The following is a 19,700-nucleotide window of genomic DNA, read 5'->3' as shown; positions in this document are numbered from 1 at the left end:
ACTGATATTCCGCTTGAGAACCCTGCAGCCCAATGGTATCAATGTTGACTTCATGAGCTTCAAAATCTCCCCATCCCCCACTGCATCCCAAAACCAGCCCAGTTCTTCTCCCCCCACAATTGCATCCCAAAACGAGCCCAGCCTGCCTCTGCTTCCCTAACCTGTTCTTCCTCCCACCCATCCCTTCCTCCCACCTCCACTTCCTACCTACCACCTCATCCCTGCCTCCTTGACCTGTCCATCTTCCCTGGACTGACCTATCCCCTCCCTACCTCCTCACCTATACTCTCCTCTCCACCTATCTTGTTTTCTCTCCATCTTCTGTCCGCCTCCCCCTCTCTCCCTATTTATTCCAGTTCCCTCTCCCCATCCCCCACTCTGATGAAGGGTCTAGGCCTGAAACATTGGCTTTTGTGCTCCTGAGATGATGCTTGGCCTGCTGTGTTCATCCAGCTCCACACTTTGTTATCTTGGATTCTCCAGCATCTGCAGTTCCCATTATAACTCAAATCTTTACTGTAAATTGGCTGCGCTTACAGAGATCAATTTCAGAGGATTTTGATGCACGTTAGAATTGTTTATTTCTGTTAATATGCGGCATGATTTTAAGATATAAATGTTTTCAATCCAAAATATTCATCTAATTGTTTCGGATTGGGGATAATTCAACTTGACAATAGTGATATCCAAGTAATTTTACTAAGGTAATATTGATCAGAAGCTGGCGAGGTGGCAGTTGTTCTAAATATCATGGATTTTCTGTTGAGGGGCAAAGTTTATCCTGTAAGTAACTTTTAGTTGCAATTTTCAAGCTCCTGTCTGGAACTCAGTAAATTCTGCTTTCACAAACCCTCTTGCTCATCACCAGAACTGTTCCCAAGATCTGATTGTGTATGAGCCTCGACAGTACTGCTGAAAGGCTATTAGACTGTGTTGAGCATCACAGTTGTCTGTGACTTAACCCCTGCCAGGTGAAAATTGTCAGCAGGATGAGATATTGAGTAGGAATGACCAATTTCACCTATTCCTGAACAAGGAACAGTGAGTTCAACTGCAGAACCCCTTACTGCATTCCCAGATGGGTTCAACCACTCGAGTGTGTACCAGGAAATATTGATTGGACATTCCTGATTTATGTGGACCAGCTACTCACGACATAAAACCCATTGGGCCATCAGGGCAAACTCATTATCAAATCGGTTACAGTTGTCATGGATTTTCTCCTACAAATATGAATAAACTTTCAGTCTGTATTAGCTGCTGTCAAATTTCTGATATATTTTAAATTTCACTATCAAATCCCTTACAAAATACTCGAAAGACAAGTTGCAATTTGTTGTTTTGATTTGTTTACTGTACTTTGTATTAATCATACAACTGAAAACATCTGAACAATAAATAACATTTTTAAGATGTTCAGTCAGTTCTGAACTTCGTTTGCAAATTCAAATTTCCTTTTATCACAGAACAAAAGCAATACTGCCCTCTTTTGGTGAAAGTACATTCAGTGCAGCATTGGGTTATACCTTCCATGATTTAGCAATGAATATGATTTCAGGTTACCAGAATGAGAAAGAGTGTTTTTGAGGAAATAAACTACTTAATTGTATGTTTTGGTAAGCTTATTTGAAAGAAGCACAACAAGAAAGCATACTGCACCTAGCAGATTTTTGTTTCATATGGCTTGGAGAGCCAAGGCACCCAATCAAAAGCATTTTGGCTACTTTTTAGTTCATCCCATAAGATGTGCAATCCTTGTTCCTGCTTTTTCAACAAAGTCACCGCACAGTGAAGCAGGGTATTACGGGAGGAAGTATTCCGGAAAATGTCTGCAATAAAAAGAAAACCAGAGTCAATTTCCTGCCTCACTTTAATGCCTACCTTCTTCTGAACAGTCTCTTGTGTATGAAATCAATCGATCATTACAAGACAGGCAAAATCACAAAGCCATCGTTAACTTACACATTCAAACAGCTCTTTTCTTTAATCCTTCGTGTAACAATGAACATGCTCTGGAATAGCGCAATGTACTTTATTGGTAAATTGGATTTAGAATGAAAACAGATTTTGCTCAGTTAAACCTGCTGTAAAACTGCAATGAGCCCACATATCTTCTAAATTATTCTTTCTCATAGAGATGCACAGCATGAAAACAGACCCTTGGGTCCAACTTGTCCATGCGGACCAGATACCCTCAATTAATCTAGTCCTATTAGTCAGCATTTGGCCAATATCCTGCTAAACCCTTCCTGTTCATGTCCAGATGTCTTTTAAATGTTGTAATTGTACCAGCCTCCACCACTTCCTCTGGTAAATCATTCCATACATTCACCACTCATTACATGAAAAAGTTGCCCCTTAAGTCCCTTTTAAATCTCTTCCCTCTCACCTTAATCTCATGTCCTTTCCCAGGCTGGAGAGAAGACCCTGGCTATTCACCCTATCCAGGCCCCTCATGATTTTGTAAACCTCTATATAAGTTAGCCCTCAGCCTCTAACGCTCCAAGGAAAATAGTCCCAGCCTATTCAGCCTCTCCCTACAGCTGAAACTGTCCAACCCTGGCAACATCCTTGTAAATCTTCTCTGAATCCTTTCAAGTTTCACAACATCTTTCATGTAGCAGAGAGACCAGAACTGCATGCAGTATTCCAAAAGGGGCTGCAACATAGCCTCCCAACTCCTATACTCAGTGCACTGACTAATAAAGGCAAGCATACCTAAAGCCTTGATAACAAGGTGTGGAGCTGGATGAACACATCAGGCCAAGCAGCATCTTAGGAGCTTGGCCTGCTGTGTTCATCCAGCTCCACACCTTGTTATCTTGGATTCTCCAGCATCTGCAGTTCTTATTATCTCTGATACCTAACACCTTCTTCACTATTCCCTCTGCCTGGGACTCCACATTCAAGGAACTATGAGCGTGCATTCCAAGGGACATAGGAAATGGCCAACACTTATTTTGGAAAAATTTAGCTTACTAAAGACATGACCATAATAGAGTGAGGAGAATGAAAGATACCAGAGTTGGAAGCATATGTAATTATCAGAGGATTGCAGAACTGGAAGCGGTGATAAAGATTGGATGTGTGATGCCATGGAGTGATCTGGACACAATGATGAGGACTCTTAATTTGATCTGATGTTGTACTAGGAGCCATTCTAAATCTTGGACTACAGGTGCAATGGGTGAATAGGACTGGGTGCTAGATGCTGGCCAAGGAGTGTTGTATAGCTTGAAGTTCATGGCAGGTGGAAGATAAAAGGCCAGCTGAGAATGTGTGCAATAGCTGAATAACAAAGATAACAGAAAATATTGAGGGTTTCAGCAGCAGACATTAGGGCAGAAGCAGAGATGAGCAATATTACAAAGACAGAATTAGGCATGTATGCCCAGACAAGTAATGGTAATACAGTATTGGCCACACTGCAATATGATGGCTCAGCAGCCATGAAATCAAGTTGCCATGGCATCTGGGAGACTGACTCACACACATACAACTGCCCTCTCTCATTCTAGTCACTATTTTTAACCACTCTGTATGCATTGCACATGAGTGAAGAAATGATTGCAAATGAAATATATCTGGTGTTTGGAAATGCATGCAATATGATTTTGCTGCTGCAATGTCCAAGCATTCAGCAGATGTGAATGTTATACTTTTGCATATCGATGTGCAACTGAACTTGGGCGTAGCCCCAGCCATGTTTCAGATGCATTTCTTGTCTTGAAAATGGAAAGTGATGGCAGGGCAACATCTCACAATGGACAGTGTCTGCACCAGGTCAGCAGGTACCCTACTTCCTACCCAGAGCCTCCATGTTTCCTTCTACTTCATTCTGCCCCAGCAGCCCATTTTGACCCATTCACCCCAACACAAAAAATATAGTTACTCACCACATTGAACTTTGGCTCCAACAGTCCTTCTTGTCTCCAGAGCCTTGATATTACACTTCTGACCATAAGGCCCTCTTGTCTTGTTCCATGTACCCAACATACATCTTGAACTTGCCCATCACTATCCTTGGCCCCAGTTCCACAAATGCTTTTGCTTTCCCCTCATCATCCTTGACTCCCCTGCTCTTCTTTAAGTGATTTTCCCTGATGCCCCACATCCCTGCACCCTCCTCAGCTCTAAATGAACCCCACAGGACGGTATTTGTCCCAGACCTCTGGCCAACATCTCCAAACAGCCCCAAGGTATGACTGAGCTGACCCCTGACCATTGTAGTGTAGCTTCCTGGCTGATGATATGTGACTCCCTGCCTGCTGGTACTGCCTGAGCAGGATGGATCATTGCCCACATCCCATACTGGAGATCCCCCTGATGATGAACACACATACCTTGACTAGGTGAAGGAGTAGTCCTCAGTCAATTTCCAACGTGGCCATTTGGCAGAATAAACTTGCAATGTATTTGCTATGCAGGCAGCTGGCACATTCTGTAGGTCAATGTCTCAATGTGCCATACAGCAAGATGTCCCTACCTACTGACTGATCCTACTGAGAAGCACCAGAGGCAGCCAGTCTACGGGTCAACGCAAAATATAATACATTAATGTCACTAAAACATCGATATTTCAGCAAGGCACAGTGTGGCTTGGCAAGGCAAGGATGCAGTCAGCATCCAGGTAGGTGCTATGTGCCTGAGCACTCAGAGAGCAAGCGAGCAGCCCTGAGGTGGAACCTCGTGCAACCCATGAGCTGGGTACTTGTCCTTAAGTGCAAAGTGTTTTTGCAGCAGTCTGTCAATGCTGGTTGCCAGTGTGCCCTGCATTGATAGTTTGTGCTTTCCATGTGACATGCAAATGAATTGCTAAGGACTGGGGTTTGGCAAATGTCAGATACCCAGGCCCGTGGGTGAGGATGCATGCGGTGGAGCCATGCATTATGCCCTAAGATACTGTTTGTCATTGAGTAATGGGGGAGGGGGGTAGCGGGGCGGGTTGTGGGGGTGGGTGTCTTTGCAGTCAGCAGCAAGCTGAAGTCATTAGGTAACTGCTCTGACTTCCATATCGAGATTGTTTGGCTCATTTGGTAAAATAGGAAGCTGAATATTAATGAGGTCATCTGTGGTAATAGAAAATCTATAATCCTCCTAAATTATTAACTTTCCACTGCCTAGTGAGAAACATGCCTCACTTTGTGGGCTTTTAATTTGATTCATGTTTTAAAAGAGGAGAAAATCACCTTGCTGGTCAGTATTTGCATAAAGATGCAAATGACTTGCCCATGACATTAAGTTACACCTCACTGGGCTTTCTGGCTGATTCTGCCACAAATCTCACTGTAACTTACAGTGATCAGACCCCAATAAAATTCCATCCAGTAGTTCATGCTAAGGGATCATCCAATTAAGGTGGAGATGAACTGGAACCGAGAATGCACAAGTTTATGAAATTCTGCGCTTGGAAATGCTGAGATGCTGGGTTATTGAATGTATTCAAAGCTGAGGTAAACAGAAACCCAAACCAAAAGGGAGTCAAGGATTTCTGGGAACAAACTGGAAGGTGGAGTTGAGGCCAGGATAATATCAGTTATAATCTTATGGCATGGTGTAGCAGGCTGAAGGGACTTCATGGCCTACTGCTGTTGCTGTTATATTCTTATTGGTCAGAAGTCACATGTCACTAGGTTATGATTCAACAGGTTTATCTGAAATCACAAGCTTTTGGAGCGTTGCCCCTTCTTCAGGCCTTTGAAAGTTTGTGAGTTCAATTAAACCTGTTGGACTATAAACTGCTGGTATGTGACTTCTGACCTTATCTACCCCAGTCCAACACCAGCTCCTCAACATCATAATTTTGTTGGGAATGTGTAGCCAGTTAACATGCATGCATCCTTCATGGCAACTGGTGCTATTCTGTCATTTTGAGGTTACGTTTTTCCAGACACTTTAAGCACTAATGAGTCAAAATAAGATTTGAATCTGAAACACACAAGTTTAGCTCATGCATCATGTAAGATACCACCTTGGTAAAGAACATATTTGCTAGGAACAATTGCCCAGACGATTGTAAAGCACTCGTTGCCACTTGAATTGTTTGCTGGGACTCATTAAAAAAGCTGCATAGCATTTTGATTAATAGTGCTTGATCACTTCTAACAGCAACCAGCTGATTGGAAGCTCAACTAGGCAAGTCATTCAAGCTTTACTTAACAGGTACTTCTCCCTCTAGTACCAATTTGCTGTTGAAGTCATCAACACTTCTAGTTACCTCCTCAAAAAAATTTGTTCTTAGAATTAGAATTAGCTTTATTGTCACATGTACTCACATGGTTACAGTGAAAAGTTTACAAGTCACTGGTTACAGCACCACCTTAGATACCAAGGTACTTAGGTACAGATATATAGGTGCAACTTCTTCGGAGAAAAGAATAGAAAAATAAAGAAGTAAGAAGTTCAGCAACAATATAGAAATAAAAGAAGAGTTCAGAATTTGTCAATCACAAACGCTCAGAGACACTTTGATAAGATTTGACCAAAATTGTATTAACATTGGACCTGGAATTCTCTGAGGAGTTCACCTCAGGCTTTTGGCTCAGTGATAGTGAAGGAACAATGATACAATTTTAAGTCAGGATATTGTGTGACTTGGAGATAAAATCATCGATGGTGGTGTTCCCATTAATGGACTCAATAGCTCCTCATTTATATCACCAGTCATATGTTCAAAACTTGAGTCATCAAAGGGGGACAAATGTAATTTTCTTTTTATTTTCAGTGCCATTCCCTTCCATTATCACAGCAGCATACTTGTTGCAGTGAGAACATTTAGCATTATACTGACTTTGTGAAAGCCTCGGAATGTGTAACTCAATGTTTGTGATGTTTTCCTGTCAATCTTCAAATCTGTGTGAAAAACATTAAATGCACATCCCAACAACAGTTGACTGCTTCAGTTTCTATAGTTGGTGGAACTCACAAGACTGGAGACTATCACTTGTTGGATCTTGGCACATTTGTATTAATTTACTGACTTTGCATTCCAGTGAGAATTTTTTTCTGGCAACAGCAGATGTTGTAAGTTCAGCTTCTTACGACAAATGATTTCTTTGACCATGAATGTAAATGGTTGAAAAATCACAGATACTACTGAGCCAAGTTTCAAAAATGAGCTACTAGACTGAATCGATCCCCATTGGAAGGGAATGGCCAGATGATCAGGCATAAGATATTCAGCAAGACATCATATTGTTGTGGGAAACAATTGAAATTCCAAGGGGATAAACCACATGGATAGGAATTTTCTCAGAGCTGCTCACTCCCTGCCAGTGTAACCCGTTGGCACAGCACTGGAAATCTAGTCATTGTTTGTAAACTTGATTTCTGCCTTACCTGTGTCTTTGTTCTGACAGTAAAGTGAGACAGATCTGAGGCAGTTCCTGAGGCACATTTTCCCTTCAGCCTAAGCTGGTTATTTAGTGTCCTCACCAACACTATACTTGCCTATGGGTTATTCGGTTTTTTTGTGAGATAAGCCATTTGTGTACAGCACTCAAAAAATATTTTACTGCCTTGCAAAAACAGCATTTTTTTTTCCTATTTGTAGTGCATGAAATATTCCTGGAAATCAGGGGAACACATATTACTGTCAACATAAACAAAATGTTGCCTCCTGTCGGTGATAATAATTACATCAACAATTTTACATTTCTGCCTGAATTTTGTTATCTGTAATGTCAGAATTAGAATCAAGTTTATTGTCATGTGTATTCAAGTACAGGGCTACAGGAATATAATAAAAAAGTTTATAAAATTACCATTTTCAATGCCATCTTAGGTGCAAAGTTACCTCGGTATAAAATCTTAGGTGCAAAGTAGAAAAATAAAGAAATGTTAAAAGTTAAACATTACAGTCCTTCTTAACACAAAGTATAAAAAAAAAGTCCTTTAGCCATTGGCATGCAGATGCTCCATGCTGGGCTTCCCCACACAAGCTTGCACTCTCCACCCGTTTGTCTGGTATCCATATATCCACTTTTTCCCATATTACTAAACATTGAGTTCTTTACCTTTAGGTTTTCCCTCCAAGATCAGCAGGGAGGCATATTTATTTGGGAACTTTTGTTTTAAGTAGCAAAGGAAATTGTGCATAAGTGGATGTCAGAAAAGAATTGGGTTGAGCTGTGTATAATAGTTCATTGATAGTCTCCACTCATGCTCACACAAGAAATATGTTGTATGCGTTACTCTTTTAATAGGTTGTAAATAAATTTAAACAATGTGGTATCATTACTAATTAATCACAATGAGAAATCTAAAATCAAAATATGCCTGACTCATTTGTACCATACATAAGTGATGCACGTCTGATACAGAATTAATTGGTTTGTGACTCAGAGATACTGAAGATAAGTAACATGTGGTTCAGTGAGGAACAGTAAATGACTGACTGAGAAAGTCAAATGACAATTGAACAACAGAAGAAATGCCAACACTGACTGTTGTCTGACTCAGCACTTCTGACATCAATGAGGATATCCTAATATTGAAAAATGTGAAAGTGAACTACAAACTGTGAGCCTTATGGAAACAGCTGGATTGATATATTGGTAGGGATTTGGAGGTCGGGGAAATGGGCATGGTCCACTTGCCATACTTGAATTCCTTAATCATGCAGCATCGATAATAATACTTATGATAATATCTCTGTGTGACATGGTTCTTTAAACTTTGGCAGGGATTAGCAATGTTTGGGATTAAATAAGAGTACGGAATATGGTCCAAGTGAGCAGACTGAATACTTCATGAAAGGTTATGGGTATTAATGAGAACTGCACCATTTCCAAGTCAAGGTAGTGAGTTGCTTGGAATGGAACTTGCTTTGTTTGAGCTTCTTGAGTATACTTGGAGCTACTCCAAGCCACGCAAGTGGAAAAAATTCCATCACACCCCTGACTTGTATCTCATAAATGGTGGACAGGTTTTGGGTAGTCAGAAGGTGAGTTACTCACTGCTGAATTTTCTTGTTGTAGTTATAGGGATTTATACAGTTAGTCTGGTTCAGTTTCTGGGAATTGCTATCACTCAGGAAGTTGACAGCATGGGGTTCAGCAATGGCAATGTGTTATGTATGCCTAACTTGCTTTTAAGAGAATTTACTGTCAAGGACTCCATGTGCCATGAGTGTACAATGATAAGAATTTCTTCTTTCATATGGTAGTGAATCTGTGGGTTTTTTTTTACTGCAGAGGACCGTCGAGATTGAATCATTAAGTATGTTCAAGATTGAGACAGATTTTTAATCATTAAGAGAATGGAGGGTTATAGATAAAAGGCTGGAAAGTAGAATTGAGAATTATCAGATTAGCCATGATCGCATTGAATGGCAGTGAAAATTATGGGTTGAATGGTCTACTTCTGCTCCTTTTTGTTCTGATCTCAAGACTTTGCCTGAGTGTCTGCTGAGGTTTTTTTAAACTACACACATAGAAGTCAGTTCAGTTGTTGTACTGTTTGCTTAATAAGTTATAATGTGTTTTACTGCTTTGATTAAATGCATCCATGGAGTTGAATTAATCCCTAACAAGAAATTAATTATTAGACTATTATCAGCTCAAACTTAATGTTGTCCAGGCTTTGTTGCATATGGACATCGATTGCTTCAGCATCTGAGGAGTTGCAAAAAGTGTTGAACATTGCACAATCATAAGTGAGCATCTTTACTCCAAATTTATAATGATTGACAGAAGGATAATCATACAATGATGAAGCAGGTGAACAAGTTTGGGTCTAAGACACACCGTGAGGAACATCAGCAAAAATGTCACGGAACTGCAATGATTAATTTCAACAATCAGAACATCTTCATTTGTACTGGGTATAACTCTAACAAGCTAACTGTTTTCCTCTGATTCTCATTGACTGCAATTCTGTTAGGGCTTTTGCCATCATAATCTATCAAATGCTGCTTTGATATTAAGGGCAGTCACTTGGCCTTCATATTTGGAGTTGAGTTAAGCACTGTTGTCGCCATTTTCACCAACTTGATAATGAGATCTGGGACTGACTGGACTTGACAGAACCCAAATCTCTGATGAAGGGTCTAGGCCCGAAACGTCAGCTTTTGTGCTCCTGAGATGCTGCTTGGCCTGCTGTGTTCATCCAGCCTCATATTTTATTATCTTGGAATTCTCCAGCATCTGCAGTTCCCATTATCTCTCAGAACCCAAATGACTGTCAGTGAGCAGTTATTGCTGAGCGAGAGCCATTTGTTGGTACTATCAGTGATTCCTCACATCACTTTGCTGATGATGAACATTGGACTGATGAGGTCCACTTAATGATTGGCTTGATAGGATTTGTCCTGCTTTTGCCAGCATATTGTCAGGGTCCACAGCTTTTGCAATGCTTAATGCTCTTAACTCTTTCTTGATATCATGTGGAGTGAATCAAAATGATTGAAGATCAGCATCTATGATGCTGGGGCTCTTAGGAAGAGACAAAGATGGACCACTCATTCCGCACTTCTGGTTGAAGATGAATGCAAGTGTTTCAAACTTATAGTTGGGCTGATGTGCTGGGCTTCGTCATCATTCAGGATGTGGAAGCTTTGGATTTCCTCTTCCTCTTAGATGTTTCATTACCTAAATCTATCCACAACTGGATGTGGCAGAACTGCAACGTGAGGAATGTAAGGAAATGACCTTGAAACAGGCAGCTGGAGACAGAGCTAGATTTATTGAAGCTGTTTGAAATAGGTTCTTGCACTATCACAGAATGAGCAGTTAGGTGGAAAGGGGTTAAGATGTTTTCTCTTCTTAAATTTTAACATTGGATTGAAATTGGTGGTAAAGCTAAGAAAATGTAGAAAAACCAACGTAAATAAGTGAATAATTAATTAAAACTCAGTAAAGATGGCAGAACAGTGGTGAATAATACCTGTAGCTTGTGAGAGTTTTTAGGTACCATGGTAATCCAGGGCAAACATGTCTGCAGTTCAAGAAGATTAGAGTCACAGTTTATGAACTATAGACATTGCGACATAACAAGGAGTGAGAATGTTACCAGGGCATTTGTACCTGCAGGCAGTCACAATACTTAGGGTTTTCTAATTTATTAAGTGGTCAGGGACGTGGGGGTGTTACCACAAGTGAGGCAGGTAAGAGGACATGGGTAAGGAGTGCACGAGTGTCAATCACTCCAATTGTTCAATAGGTTTGAGGTTCTCTTAGCTTGTTTGGCTCAGAGCAAAATTTGCAGGTTGGACAAGATAACTGAGTGTGTCACTTGGATAAAGAAGGCCATTCAAGTGAGCAACGGGAAATGTAATAGAAGAAGGGGATATACTAGGATTGACATCATTCTCTGCAACAAAGAGTTGGAGTCCAAGTGAACATGCTACATGTTTGGTTTCAGGCCTTGGGAAATCTGCTCAGGGCTTGAGAGGAACTTGTAGTAGGAGGAGATGTTTCCTGCGGTCATTATCTATGCAGATAGTAATGACACAGACAGAACTAGGAAAGAGTTCTGTGTAGATAGTATGAGAAGCTAGGCACTAAATTAAGAAAAGCAGTTCAAAGATTATAATATCTGGATTGTTGTCTGAGCAACATGCAAATTAGCATTGGGTACAAGTGCTGGGAACTTGTAAGATAAATTGTTTCAATGGTCTAAACCTGAATCATATTGGAGCCAGTGGTCTTGTTAACCACATAACTAAATAACTTGAAAGGGCTTTGAGTGTAACAGTGGTGGTTAGAGATTACATATAGAAATGCATGGTATATCAAACAGTTAAAGCATGGAAATAACAGAAAATAGTAATGTGGGAATGAGAGTCAGAGAATGGCAAGGAGGGACAGAGAGAAAGAGTGAAAATAAACCAACAAACAAGATTTGTAGTTATAAAGATAACAAAAACACAAAACTAATGGCTGAGTGTCTGAGTATGTGTAAGATTCATAGGCAGTAAACAAACTGTTGGCACATATTGAAACAAATAAATATGATTTAATATCCATTACAGAAATATTGATGTAGGATGTCAAGGATGTGGTGTTGAATATTGTGTGATATACAGCATCTAAAAAGAATAGGAAGTTATGTTAATGTGTAGGGATAGCACTGGTAATCAACAATGGCATTTGTGTAAAGATAAGAGATTACCTTGTTCAGGAGCTGAGTATGTAGAATTGGTTTGAGTGTAGATGAGGAATAGAAAGGGGAAAATGTCACTAAGTGCATCGTCCAAAGGCTCCATAACGGTAACCACAATATGGAGCAATGTTTACAAGAAGAAATATTGGGTGCTGGTAATAAAAGGACAACAATAATCATAGGTGACTTTAATCCACATTTACCAGATTGGCAACAGCAACCTGGATAAGGAGTTCACAGAATGCTTTGAAATTGATTCTTTGAGCAGCAAGTTTTGTAGGGATATTTTCTTCATTATTCACTTCTGGGGTGTGGACATTGCTGACTGGGCTAGCATTCTTTGCCCATCCCTTGGCATCCTTGAGAAAGCATTGGTGAGCTTCGTTCTTGAACCACTGTAGTCTATGTGCTGTAGATTGACTCACAAGTTGTTAAGGAGGGAATTCCAGGAGTTTGAACCAGCGACAGTGAAGGAAATGAGATACATTACCAATTCAGGATGGGGAGCGTATGTGGGCTGAACCAGCAGGAGATGGTGTCGGCAGCTGTATAGACTCCTGGTGAGGCCACAGCTGGACTACTGTGTGCAGTGTTGGTCACTTTACTTGAGAAGGGATGTACTAGCAAGGGAGGGGGTACAGAGGAGATTCACTCGGTTGATTCCAGAGTTGAGGGGGTTGGATTGTGAGGACAGACTGAGTAGGCTGGGATTATACTCATTGGAATTCAGAAGAATGAGAGGAGATCTTACAGAAACATGTAAGATTACGAAAGGAATAGATAAGGTGGAGGCAGGGAGGTTGTTTCCACTAGCAGGTGAAACTAGGACTAGGGGGCATAGCCTCAAAATAAAGAGAAGCAGATGGAAGACTGAGATCAGGAGGAACTTCTTCACCCAAAGGGTTGTGAATCTGTGGAATTCCCTGCCCAGTGAAGTGGTTGAAGCTACTTCACTGAATGTGCTTAAGGCAAGGCTAGATATATTTTTGAATTGTGACGGAATTAAGGGTTTTGTTGAGTGGGCGTGTAACTGGAGCTGAATCTCAAAAAGATCAGCCATGATCTTATTAAATGGCGGGGCAGGCTCAAGGGGCTGGATGGCCTACTCCTGCTCCCAGTTCTTATGTTCTTATGGTGTGCCCATTTATCTGCTTCCCTTGTGGTTCTAGGTGGCAGTGGTTATGGGTTTGGAAAGTGCTATCTAAGAATTGGCAAATTTCTACAGTTTATCTCATAGATGGTAGACATTGCTGTTACTGAGTGTCAATGGTTGAGGAAATAGATTTCATGTATGTGGTGCCAATCAAGCAGACTGTAGAGGGTGTTGAACTTTTAAAGTTTTGTTGGAGTTGCACCCATTCAGGCAAGTAGTGTGCATTCCAACACATTCCTGACTTCTGCTTATAGATGGTGGACAGAGTTTGGAGAGTCTGGAGGTGAGTTACTCACTGCAGGATTCCTAGCCTCCGATCTGCTCTTGCAGCCATTCTATTTTTATGGCTGATCTATTTCAGTTTCTGGCCAATGGTAAACCTCAGGATGTGGGGGACTCAGTGATGGTAATACCATTGAAAGTCAAGTATTGGTGATTAGATTGCCTCTTATTGGAGACGGTTATTGCTTGGCACTGCTGTGGTGTGAATGTTACTTCTCACTTTTCAGCCCATACCTAGATATTGTTCAGACCTTTCTGAATTTGGACATGAACAGCTTCTATCTCTGAACAGTCATGAATGGAGCTGAACATTGATATCCAATTTGAAAGGGAGAAGGTTGAGCCTACGTCTTTGAAACTAAACTAACGGCAACCAAATGGTCATGAAAGCTGAGCTAGCTGGAGTCAACAGGCAACGTAAGTTAGGGAATAAATCAATAGAGACACAATGACAGATGTTTAAGGTGATATTTTAGAAAACTCAGTATAAATATATTCCTACCAGAAAGAAAAAGTTTTTAAAGGGAGGACTAAAGAACTAAAGAAGTTAGGGAATCAACAAACTTAAGGAGAAAGCATATAACTGTGTATTGATGAGTGGCTGTTCAGATGATCGCACAGAATATAAAGAATGGCAGAGATTGATTTCAGAAGAAAGAATTTCAGCTATAAGAAAAAACTAACCAGGAATGTGAAAACAGATAGTAAGAGTTTCTTCATGTATTTAACACTGAGAAGGGTAGGTAAAGCCACTGTTGATCCTCCAGAGAGTGAGAGTGGGGATTTAAAGAAAATAATATGGAAATGGATGGTGAAAAGAGCAAATGTTTTGTTTCTGTGTTTACTTTAAAATACACGAAAAGCATTTCAGCAATAGATGTAAATCAGGCAATGGAAGGAATAGGGGATCTCAGAAAAATTAAAATCACAATTGAAGCAGTACAAAGCAATCTGTTGGAGCTGCGGGCTGATAAATCTCTGGGTCCAAAATGGATGAGAATCTAAAACGAGGTGGCTAATGAGCTAGTAGATGCATCGGTTATTTTGCAAAATTCATTTCATTCTAAAATGTCTCAATCAGATTTGGAAGTATTAAATATAACCCTTATATTCAAGAAGGGAGATGGGGAGGTAAGACAAAACTAAAGGCTAATTAGCCTGGTGACAGTCATGTGCAAGTTGCTAGAATCTAATCATGAGAAAGACTGTAGCTGCACAATTAGAAAAACTTTAGGTAACTGAGAAGAGTCAACATTCATCAAATTTGTCAGCTTCCATCAAAGGAAAATCATATTTTACTAATTTATTGGTGTTTTTTGAGGTTGTTCTAATGTGCTCTGTGTATAAAGTTGAACCGGTATATATACTATATTTGAATTTTGAGAATATATTTGATAAGGGGCCATATCAAAGGTTATTGTAGACAGTAAAAGCTCTTGGTGTAGTGGGGTAACACATTAGGATGGATATAAACTTCACTGGATGGCAGCAAACAGATTTTTCTTTCATCTTATGGGCAGCTTGGTGGCTCATTGGTTAACACTGCAGCCTCAAAGCACCAGGGAACCGGGTTCGATTCCAGCCTCAGGCGACTGTCTGTGTGGAGTTTGCACATTCTCCCTGTGTCTGCCCGGGTTTCCTCCGGGTGCTCCGGTTTCCTCCCACAGACCAAAGATGTGCAGGCGAGGTGGATCGGCCATGCTAAATTGCCCGTGGTGTTCAGGGGTGTGTGGGTTATAGGGGGATGGGTCTGGGTGGGATGCTTCAAGGGGCAGTGTGGACTTGTTGGGCCGAAGGGCCTGTTTGCACACTGTAGGGAATCTAATATCTAATATCTGTTGTGGGATTTCAGTCTCACTGGCTGTGCGAGCATTTATTGCCCATCCCTAGTTGCTTTTGGGAAAATGGTAGTGTGTTCCCCTCTTGAACCACTACACATATATGCTGAAGGTGGACCCACAGTGCTATTAGAGAGGGAATTTCAGGATTTTGACACAACAATAGTGAAGGAAGGTTAGTCTACTTGCAAGTCAGGACGGTGAGTGTCTTGAGGGAAACTTGCAAGTGGTGGTGTTTCCATGTATCTGCTGCCCTTGTCCTTCGAGATGGAAGTGGACATTGGTTTGGAAGGTGCTATCTAAGGATATTTGGCAAATTTCTGCAATGCATCTTGTAGATTGTACACACTGCTGCCACTGAGCATCAGTGGAAGGAGTAGTGTTAATCATGCAGGTTGCTTTGCCCTGAATGGTGTCAAGATTCTTAAGTAGTGTTGGAGCTGCATTCATTTAAGCTTCCGACTGGGCACTCTAGTTATTGGCTTTGGGGAGTCAGAAGGTGAGTTACTGCCCTCAGTATTCCTAGCTTCTGACCTGATCTTGTAGTCACTGTGTTTAAATGGCTAGTCCAGTTGAGTTTCTAGTTAATGGTAACGCCAGGATTTCAATAGTAGGGGATTCAGTGATGGAAACACCATTGAATGCCAAGGGGTGGTGGTTAGATTGTCTGTTATTGAAGATGATCATTGCCTGGCATTTGTGTAGAGCCAATGTTACTCACCATTTATCAGCCTGAGCTTGGATATTGTTCACATCTTGTTTCATTTGAACATGGGCTTCTTCTGAATCTGTGTCTGAGGCATTGTGAGTGGTGCTGAACACTGTGCAATCTTCAGTGAAAATCCACACTTCTGACCTTATGATGGAGGGAAAGTTATTGTTGTAGTAGCTGAAGATGGTTGGGCCTAGAGCACTACCCTAAGGAACTCCTGCACTGATGTCCTGGAGCTGAGACGACTGACCTCAAACAGGCACAACCAGCTTCCTATGTGTCAGGTCTGACTCCAACCAGCATGAAATATTCCCCCCGATTCGCTTCGATTCAAGTTTTGCCAGGGGTCCTCAAAGCCAGATGCGGCCTTAAATAGTATGCATTAATGGGTCACAGTGCCTTTGTCTCATTAGCAAGATGTGATGAGTGGAGTTTCACAGGTGTCTGTGCTGGTGTCCTCACTTTGAGTGATTTAAAGGGATTGCCATTTTAGGATGGAGATGAAGAGAATCATTTTTTCAAAAGGTGGTGTGACTTTGGCATGGACTGCCTCTTCATTGTGAAGGTGGGAAACATCTCCGCAAGGACGGTACTCTGGTTGTTCCTACCTTTCTATACTGTCAAGGATGAATGCTTGTGAAATATGTAGATTGGTGAAAGTGATGCCAAATAGGTCTTTCCTTCACCACCAACTGCAAACCCATTCTAACTGCTGTGTCCTTTAGGATTTGGTTAGCTCAGTCAGTAGAGGTACTACTGAGTCACTGTTGGTCGTGGAAATTGACATCCTCTACCCAGAGAATATCCTATCCCCTTGCCATCTTCAGTAGTTCTTCCACTTGATGCTCAACACAGAGGAGTACTGATTCATTAGCTGAGGAAGTAATCAGCAGGGGATTCCCTTGCTTGTGGTTGATCTGGTGCCAATGAGATGCCATGATCTGGTTTCAATGTTACAGACTGCCAAGTCAACCCTCCCAACTGTGTACCTCAGTGCCTCCATCTGTTGTGGGTCTATCCAGTAGTGAGTCAGGATTTACCCAGGGATGGTGATGGTGGTATTTCAGATCTTCAGTGTAAGTTTGAACATGTGATTTTGACTACATCATCCAGTAACCTGGCCCAATAACACGAAAAGTAAATTCAAATTTGATCAGGACAGTTTGAGAGCTTATATCCAGTTCATTTTCCACCAAAAAATGAAAAGCTAACACTTTATTAGTGATCATGAAGTTGTTGTATTTTTACAAACAACTAACTAATTAATTAATGTCCTTTATGGAAGCAAAATTGATTTTATTAATTAGTCTAGCCAAATTCAATCCCATAGTAACATGGTTGACTCTTGTTTTCCATCCAAAATGACAAAGGAAAGTATTCAGTTGTATCAAATAAAAACAGAAAGTGGTGGTAAAGGCTTAGCAGGTCTGGCAGTATCCATAAAAAAGGGAAACGGATTTAATATTTCGAGTCCAACAACATTTATCCACCAGCACATTAGAAATCTTACGGTTGCTTAAAAGCTAGTTTACAAAAAACAAAGACCAAAGAAAATTACAGCACAGAAACAGGCTCTTTGGCCTTCCAAGTCTGCACTGATTTAGGGGCAATGTTGTAAAGATGGTTGAAGAGAGTTGCCAGAGGGTGTCAGTGAGGTCATATGTAAACAAAAACAATTGCGTTTATTAGGAAAAGAAATACAAGGATTTTAAGAAGAAGAAACTGGAGGAGGTTTGGGAGGAAAGACTGAAAAGGCAATGTGGGAATCTGAGGGTTTAATGAATGGAAAGGATAAAGAGATAGAGGAAAGAATGGGAAAAATGAAAGAGAGGAGCAAATGATGATTACGGTGGAGATAATACAAGGCTGAGGGAGAGAAATAAAAAGAGGTTTGGGATAGAGCAAAGGATTGGAGAAGGAAAAGAAGTCAGGAGCAAGGAAGAGAAAAAGAGAAATAGGAGAGGAGAGGGAAAGAGGATATACAATGCAAACTAAAAACGGAACTGACAAAAATGAATTTAATGAAGCTGGGTGATTCATTAATTTAGAACAGCTTCTCAGAGAATGCTTAGAAATGGCACCAAGTAAATAAGGAATACTGATGCTGCGAGGTAAGCTAATTAAATAAATTGAGAAGAAATGGATACAAGTAACTAAATAAAGGTCAGTCGTTTGGTAGTACAGAACCTGAGTATTACCGTAAAAGTTTTTCATCTGACACTTATCAGGATAATTTGTAAGAATATTAGTTCATAGGGGAAATTAATATTTATTCTGCCCGAAGGGAGAGTGCTGATTGTGTTGGTAAGTGAAATCTGACTAGTAGTGTGGCTACTATGGAGAATGTACTCATTACATGTTGATTAGCAAAGCAACCAATCAGCACTCTCTTCTCATGCAGTATAAATGTTGGCAGTCCTCCTGAACTGGTATTCTTGTGAATTGTCCTGATAAGTACAAGATAAAAAGCTTTCACGATAAAGTCTTTTTTCAGAAATACTTCAATAACCATTGTTTACCATTGCCAGTAGTAATAGAGAAGTAGTTTTAGACAAACCAATGGGACTAAAGGCAGAAAGTCCCCTGATCCTGGGAACTTACATCATAGGATCCTAAAATAATTAGCTTCAAAGATAGTGGATGCAATGATTGTACTTTTCCAAAAATCCTTAGATTCTGGAGAAGTTCTGGATCATTGGGAAACTACCAATGTGAACACCTTTTCAAAAAGTGAAGGAGGCAAAAAGGTAACTACAGCATAATTAGTCGATACCTATTGTGGAAATATGTTGAATCAATTATTAAGGAAGTAACAGAACACAGAACATAGAATATTACAGCCCTCAATGTTGCGCCGACCTGTGAAAACAATCTGAAGCCCACCTAAACTACACTATTCCATTATCATTCATATGTTTATCCATTGACCATTTAAATGCCCTTAAAGTTGGTGAGTCTACTATTGTTGGAGGCAGGGCATTCCACACCCTTACTACTCTCTGTGTAAAGAACCTACCTCTGACATCTGTCCTATATCTATCACCCCTCAATTTAAAGCTATGTCCTCTCATGCTAGCCATCACCATATTAGGAAAAAGGATCTCACTGTCCACCCTATATAATCCTCTGATCATCTTGTATGTCTCTATTAAGTCGCCTCTTAATCTTCTTCTCTCTAACGAAAACAAGTCCCTCAGCCTTTCTTCATAAGGCCTTTCCTCCATAACATCCTGGTAAATCTCCTCTGCACCCTATCCAATGCTTCCACATCCTTTTTATAATGCGGCAACCAGAACTGTATGCAATACTCCAAGAGCGGCCGCACCAGAGTTTTGTACAGCTGCAACATGACCTCATGGCTCCGAAACTCAACCCCTCTACCAATATAACCTAAGACATCGTATGCCTTCTTAACAACCCTATCAACCTGGGTGGCAACCTTCAGGGATCTGTGCAGATGGACACCGAGATCTCTCTGCTCATCTAATAGCAGCACATTTGGAAAATTGGAATCTAGTCAGAGTTAGCAATGTTTCAGGAAAGGAAAATCATTTCTGATTAATTTATCAGAGTTTTTTGAGGAATTCTCAACCAGAGTGGAATCAGTAGATGT

At 40.7% G+C, this 19,700-nt stretch overlaps 1 protein-coding gene across 5 annotated transcripts in view; it reads right to left on the bottom strand.

The window, feature by feature from the left end:
- Positions 1–1,332: 1,332 nt before the first annotated feature.
- Positions 1,333–19,700, bottom strand: part of LOC125457551 (NEDD4 family-interacting protein 1-like) — a 144,692-nt gene continuing 126,324 nt past the window's right edge. For 3 of the 5 annotated variants that reach the window (XM_059644217.1, XM_048542040.2, XM_048542218.2), the window contains one exon: positions 1,333–1,829. In XM_059644217.1, coding sequence (XP_059500200.1) covers positions 1,660–1,829 — 170 coding nt within the window. In that variant the 3' untranslated portion in view covers positions 1,333–1,659. Of the gene's footprint in view, positions 1,830–7,763; positions 7,809–19,700 lie in introns of all 5 variants that reach the window. The other 2 variants (XM_048541954.2, XM_048542132.2) reach the window with 1 other exon arrangement.

This window comes from Stegostoma tigrinum, chromosome 1 (genome assembly GCF_030684315.1).
Source record: "Stegostoma tigrinum isolate sSteTig4 chromosome 1, sSteTig4.hap1, whole genome shotgun sequence".
In the NCBI taxonomy this organism is placed as follows: Eukaryota; Metazoa; Chordata; class Chondrichthyes; order Orectolobiformes; family Stegostomatidae; genus Stegostoma; species Stegostoma tigrinum.
Note: the sequence above shows the minus strand (reverse complement) of the source record. Positions and strands in the feature narration are given on the sequence as shown.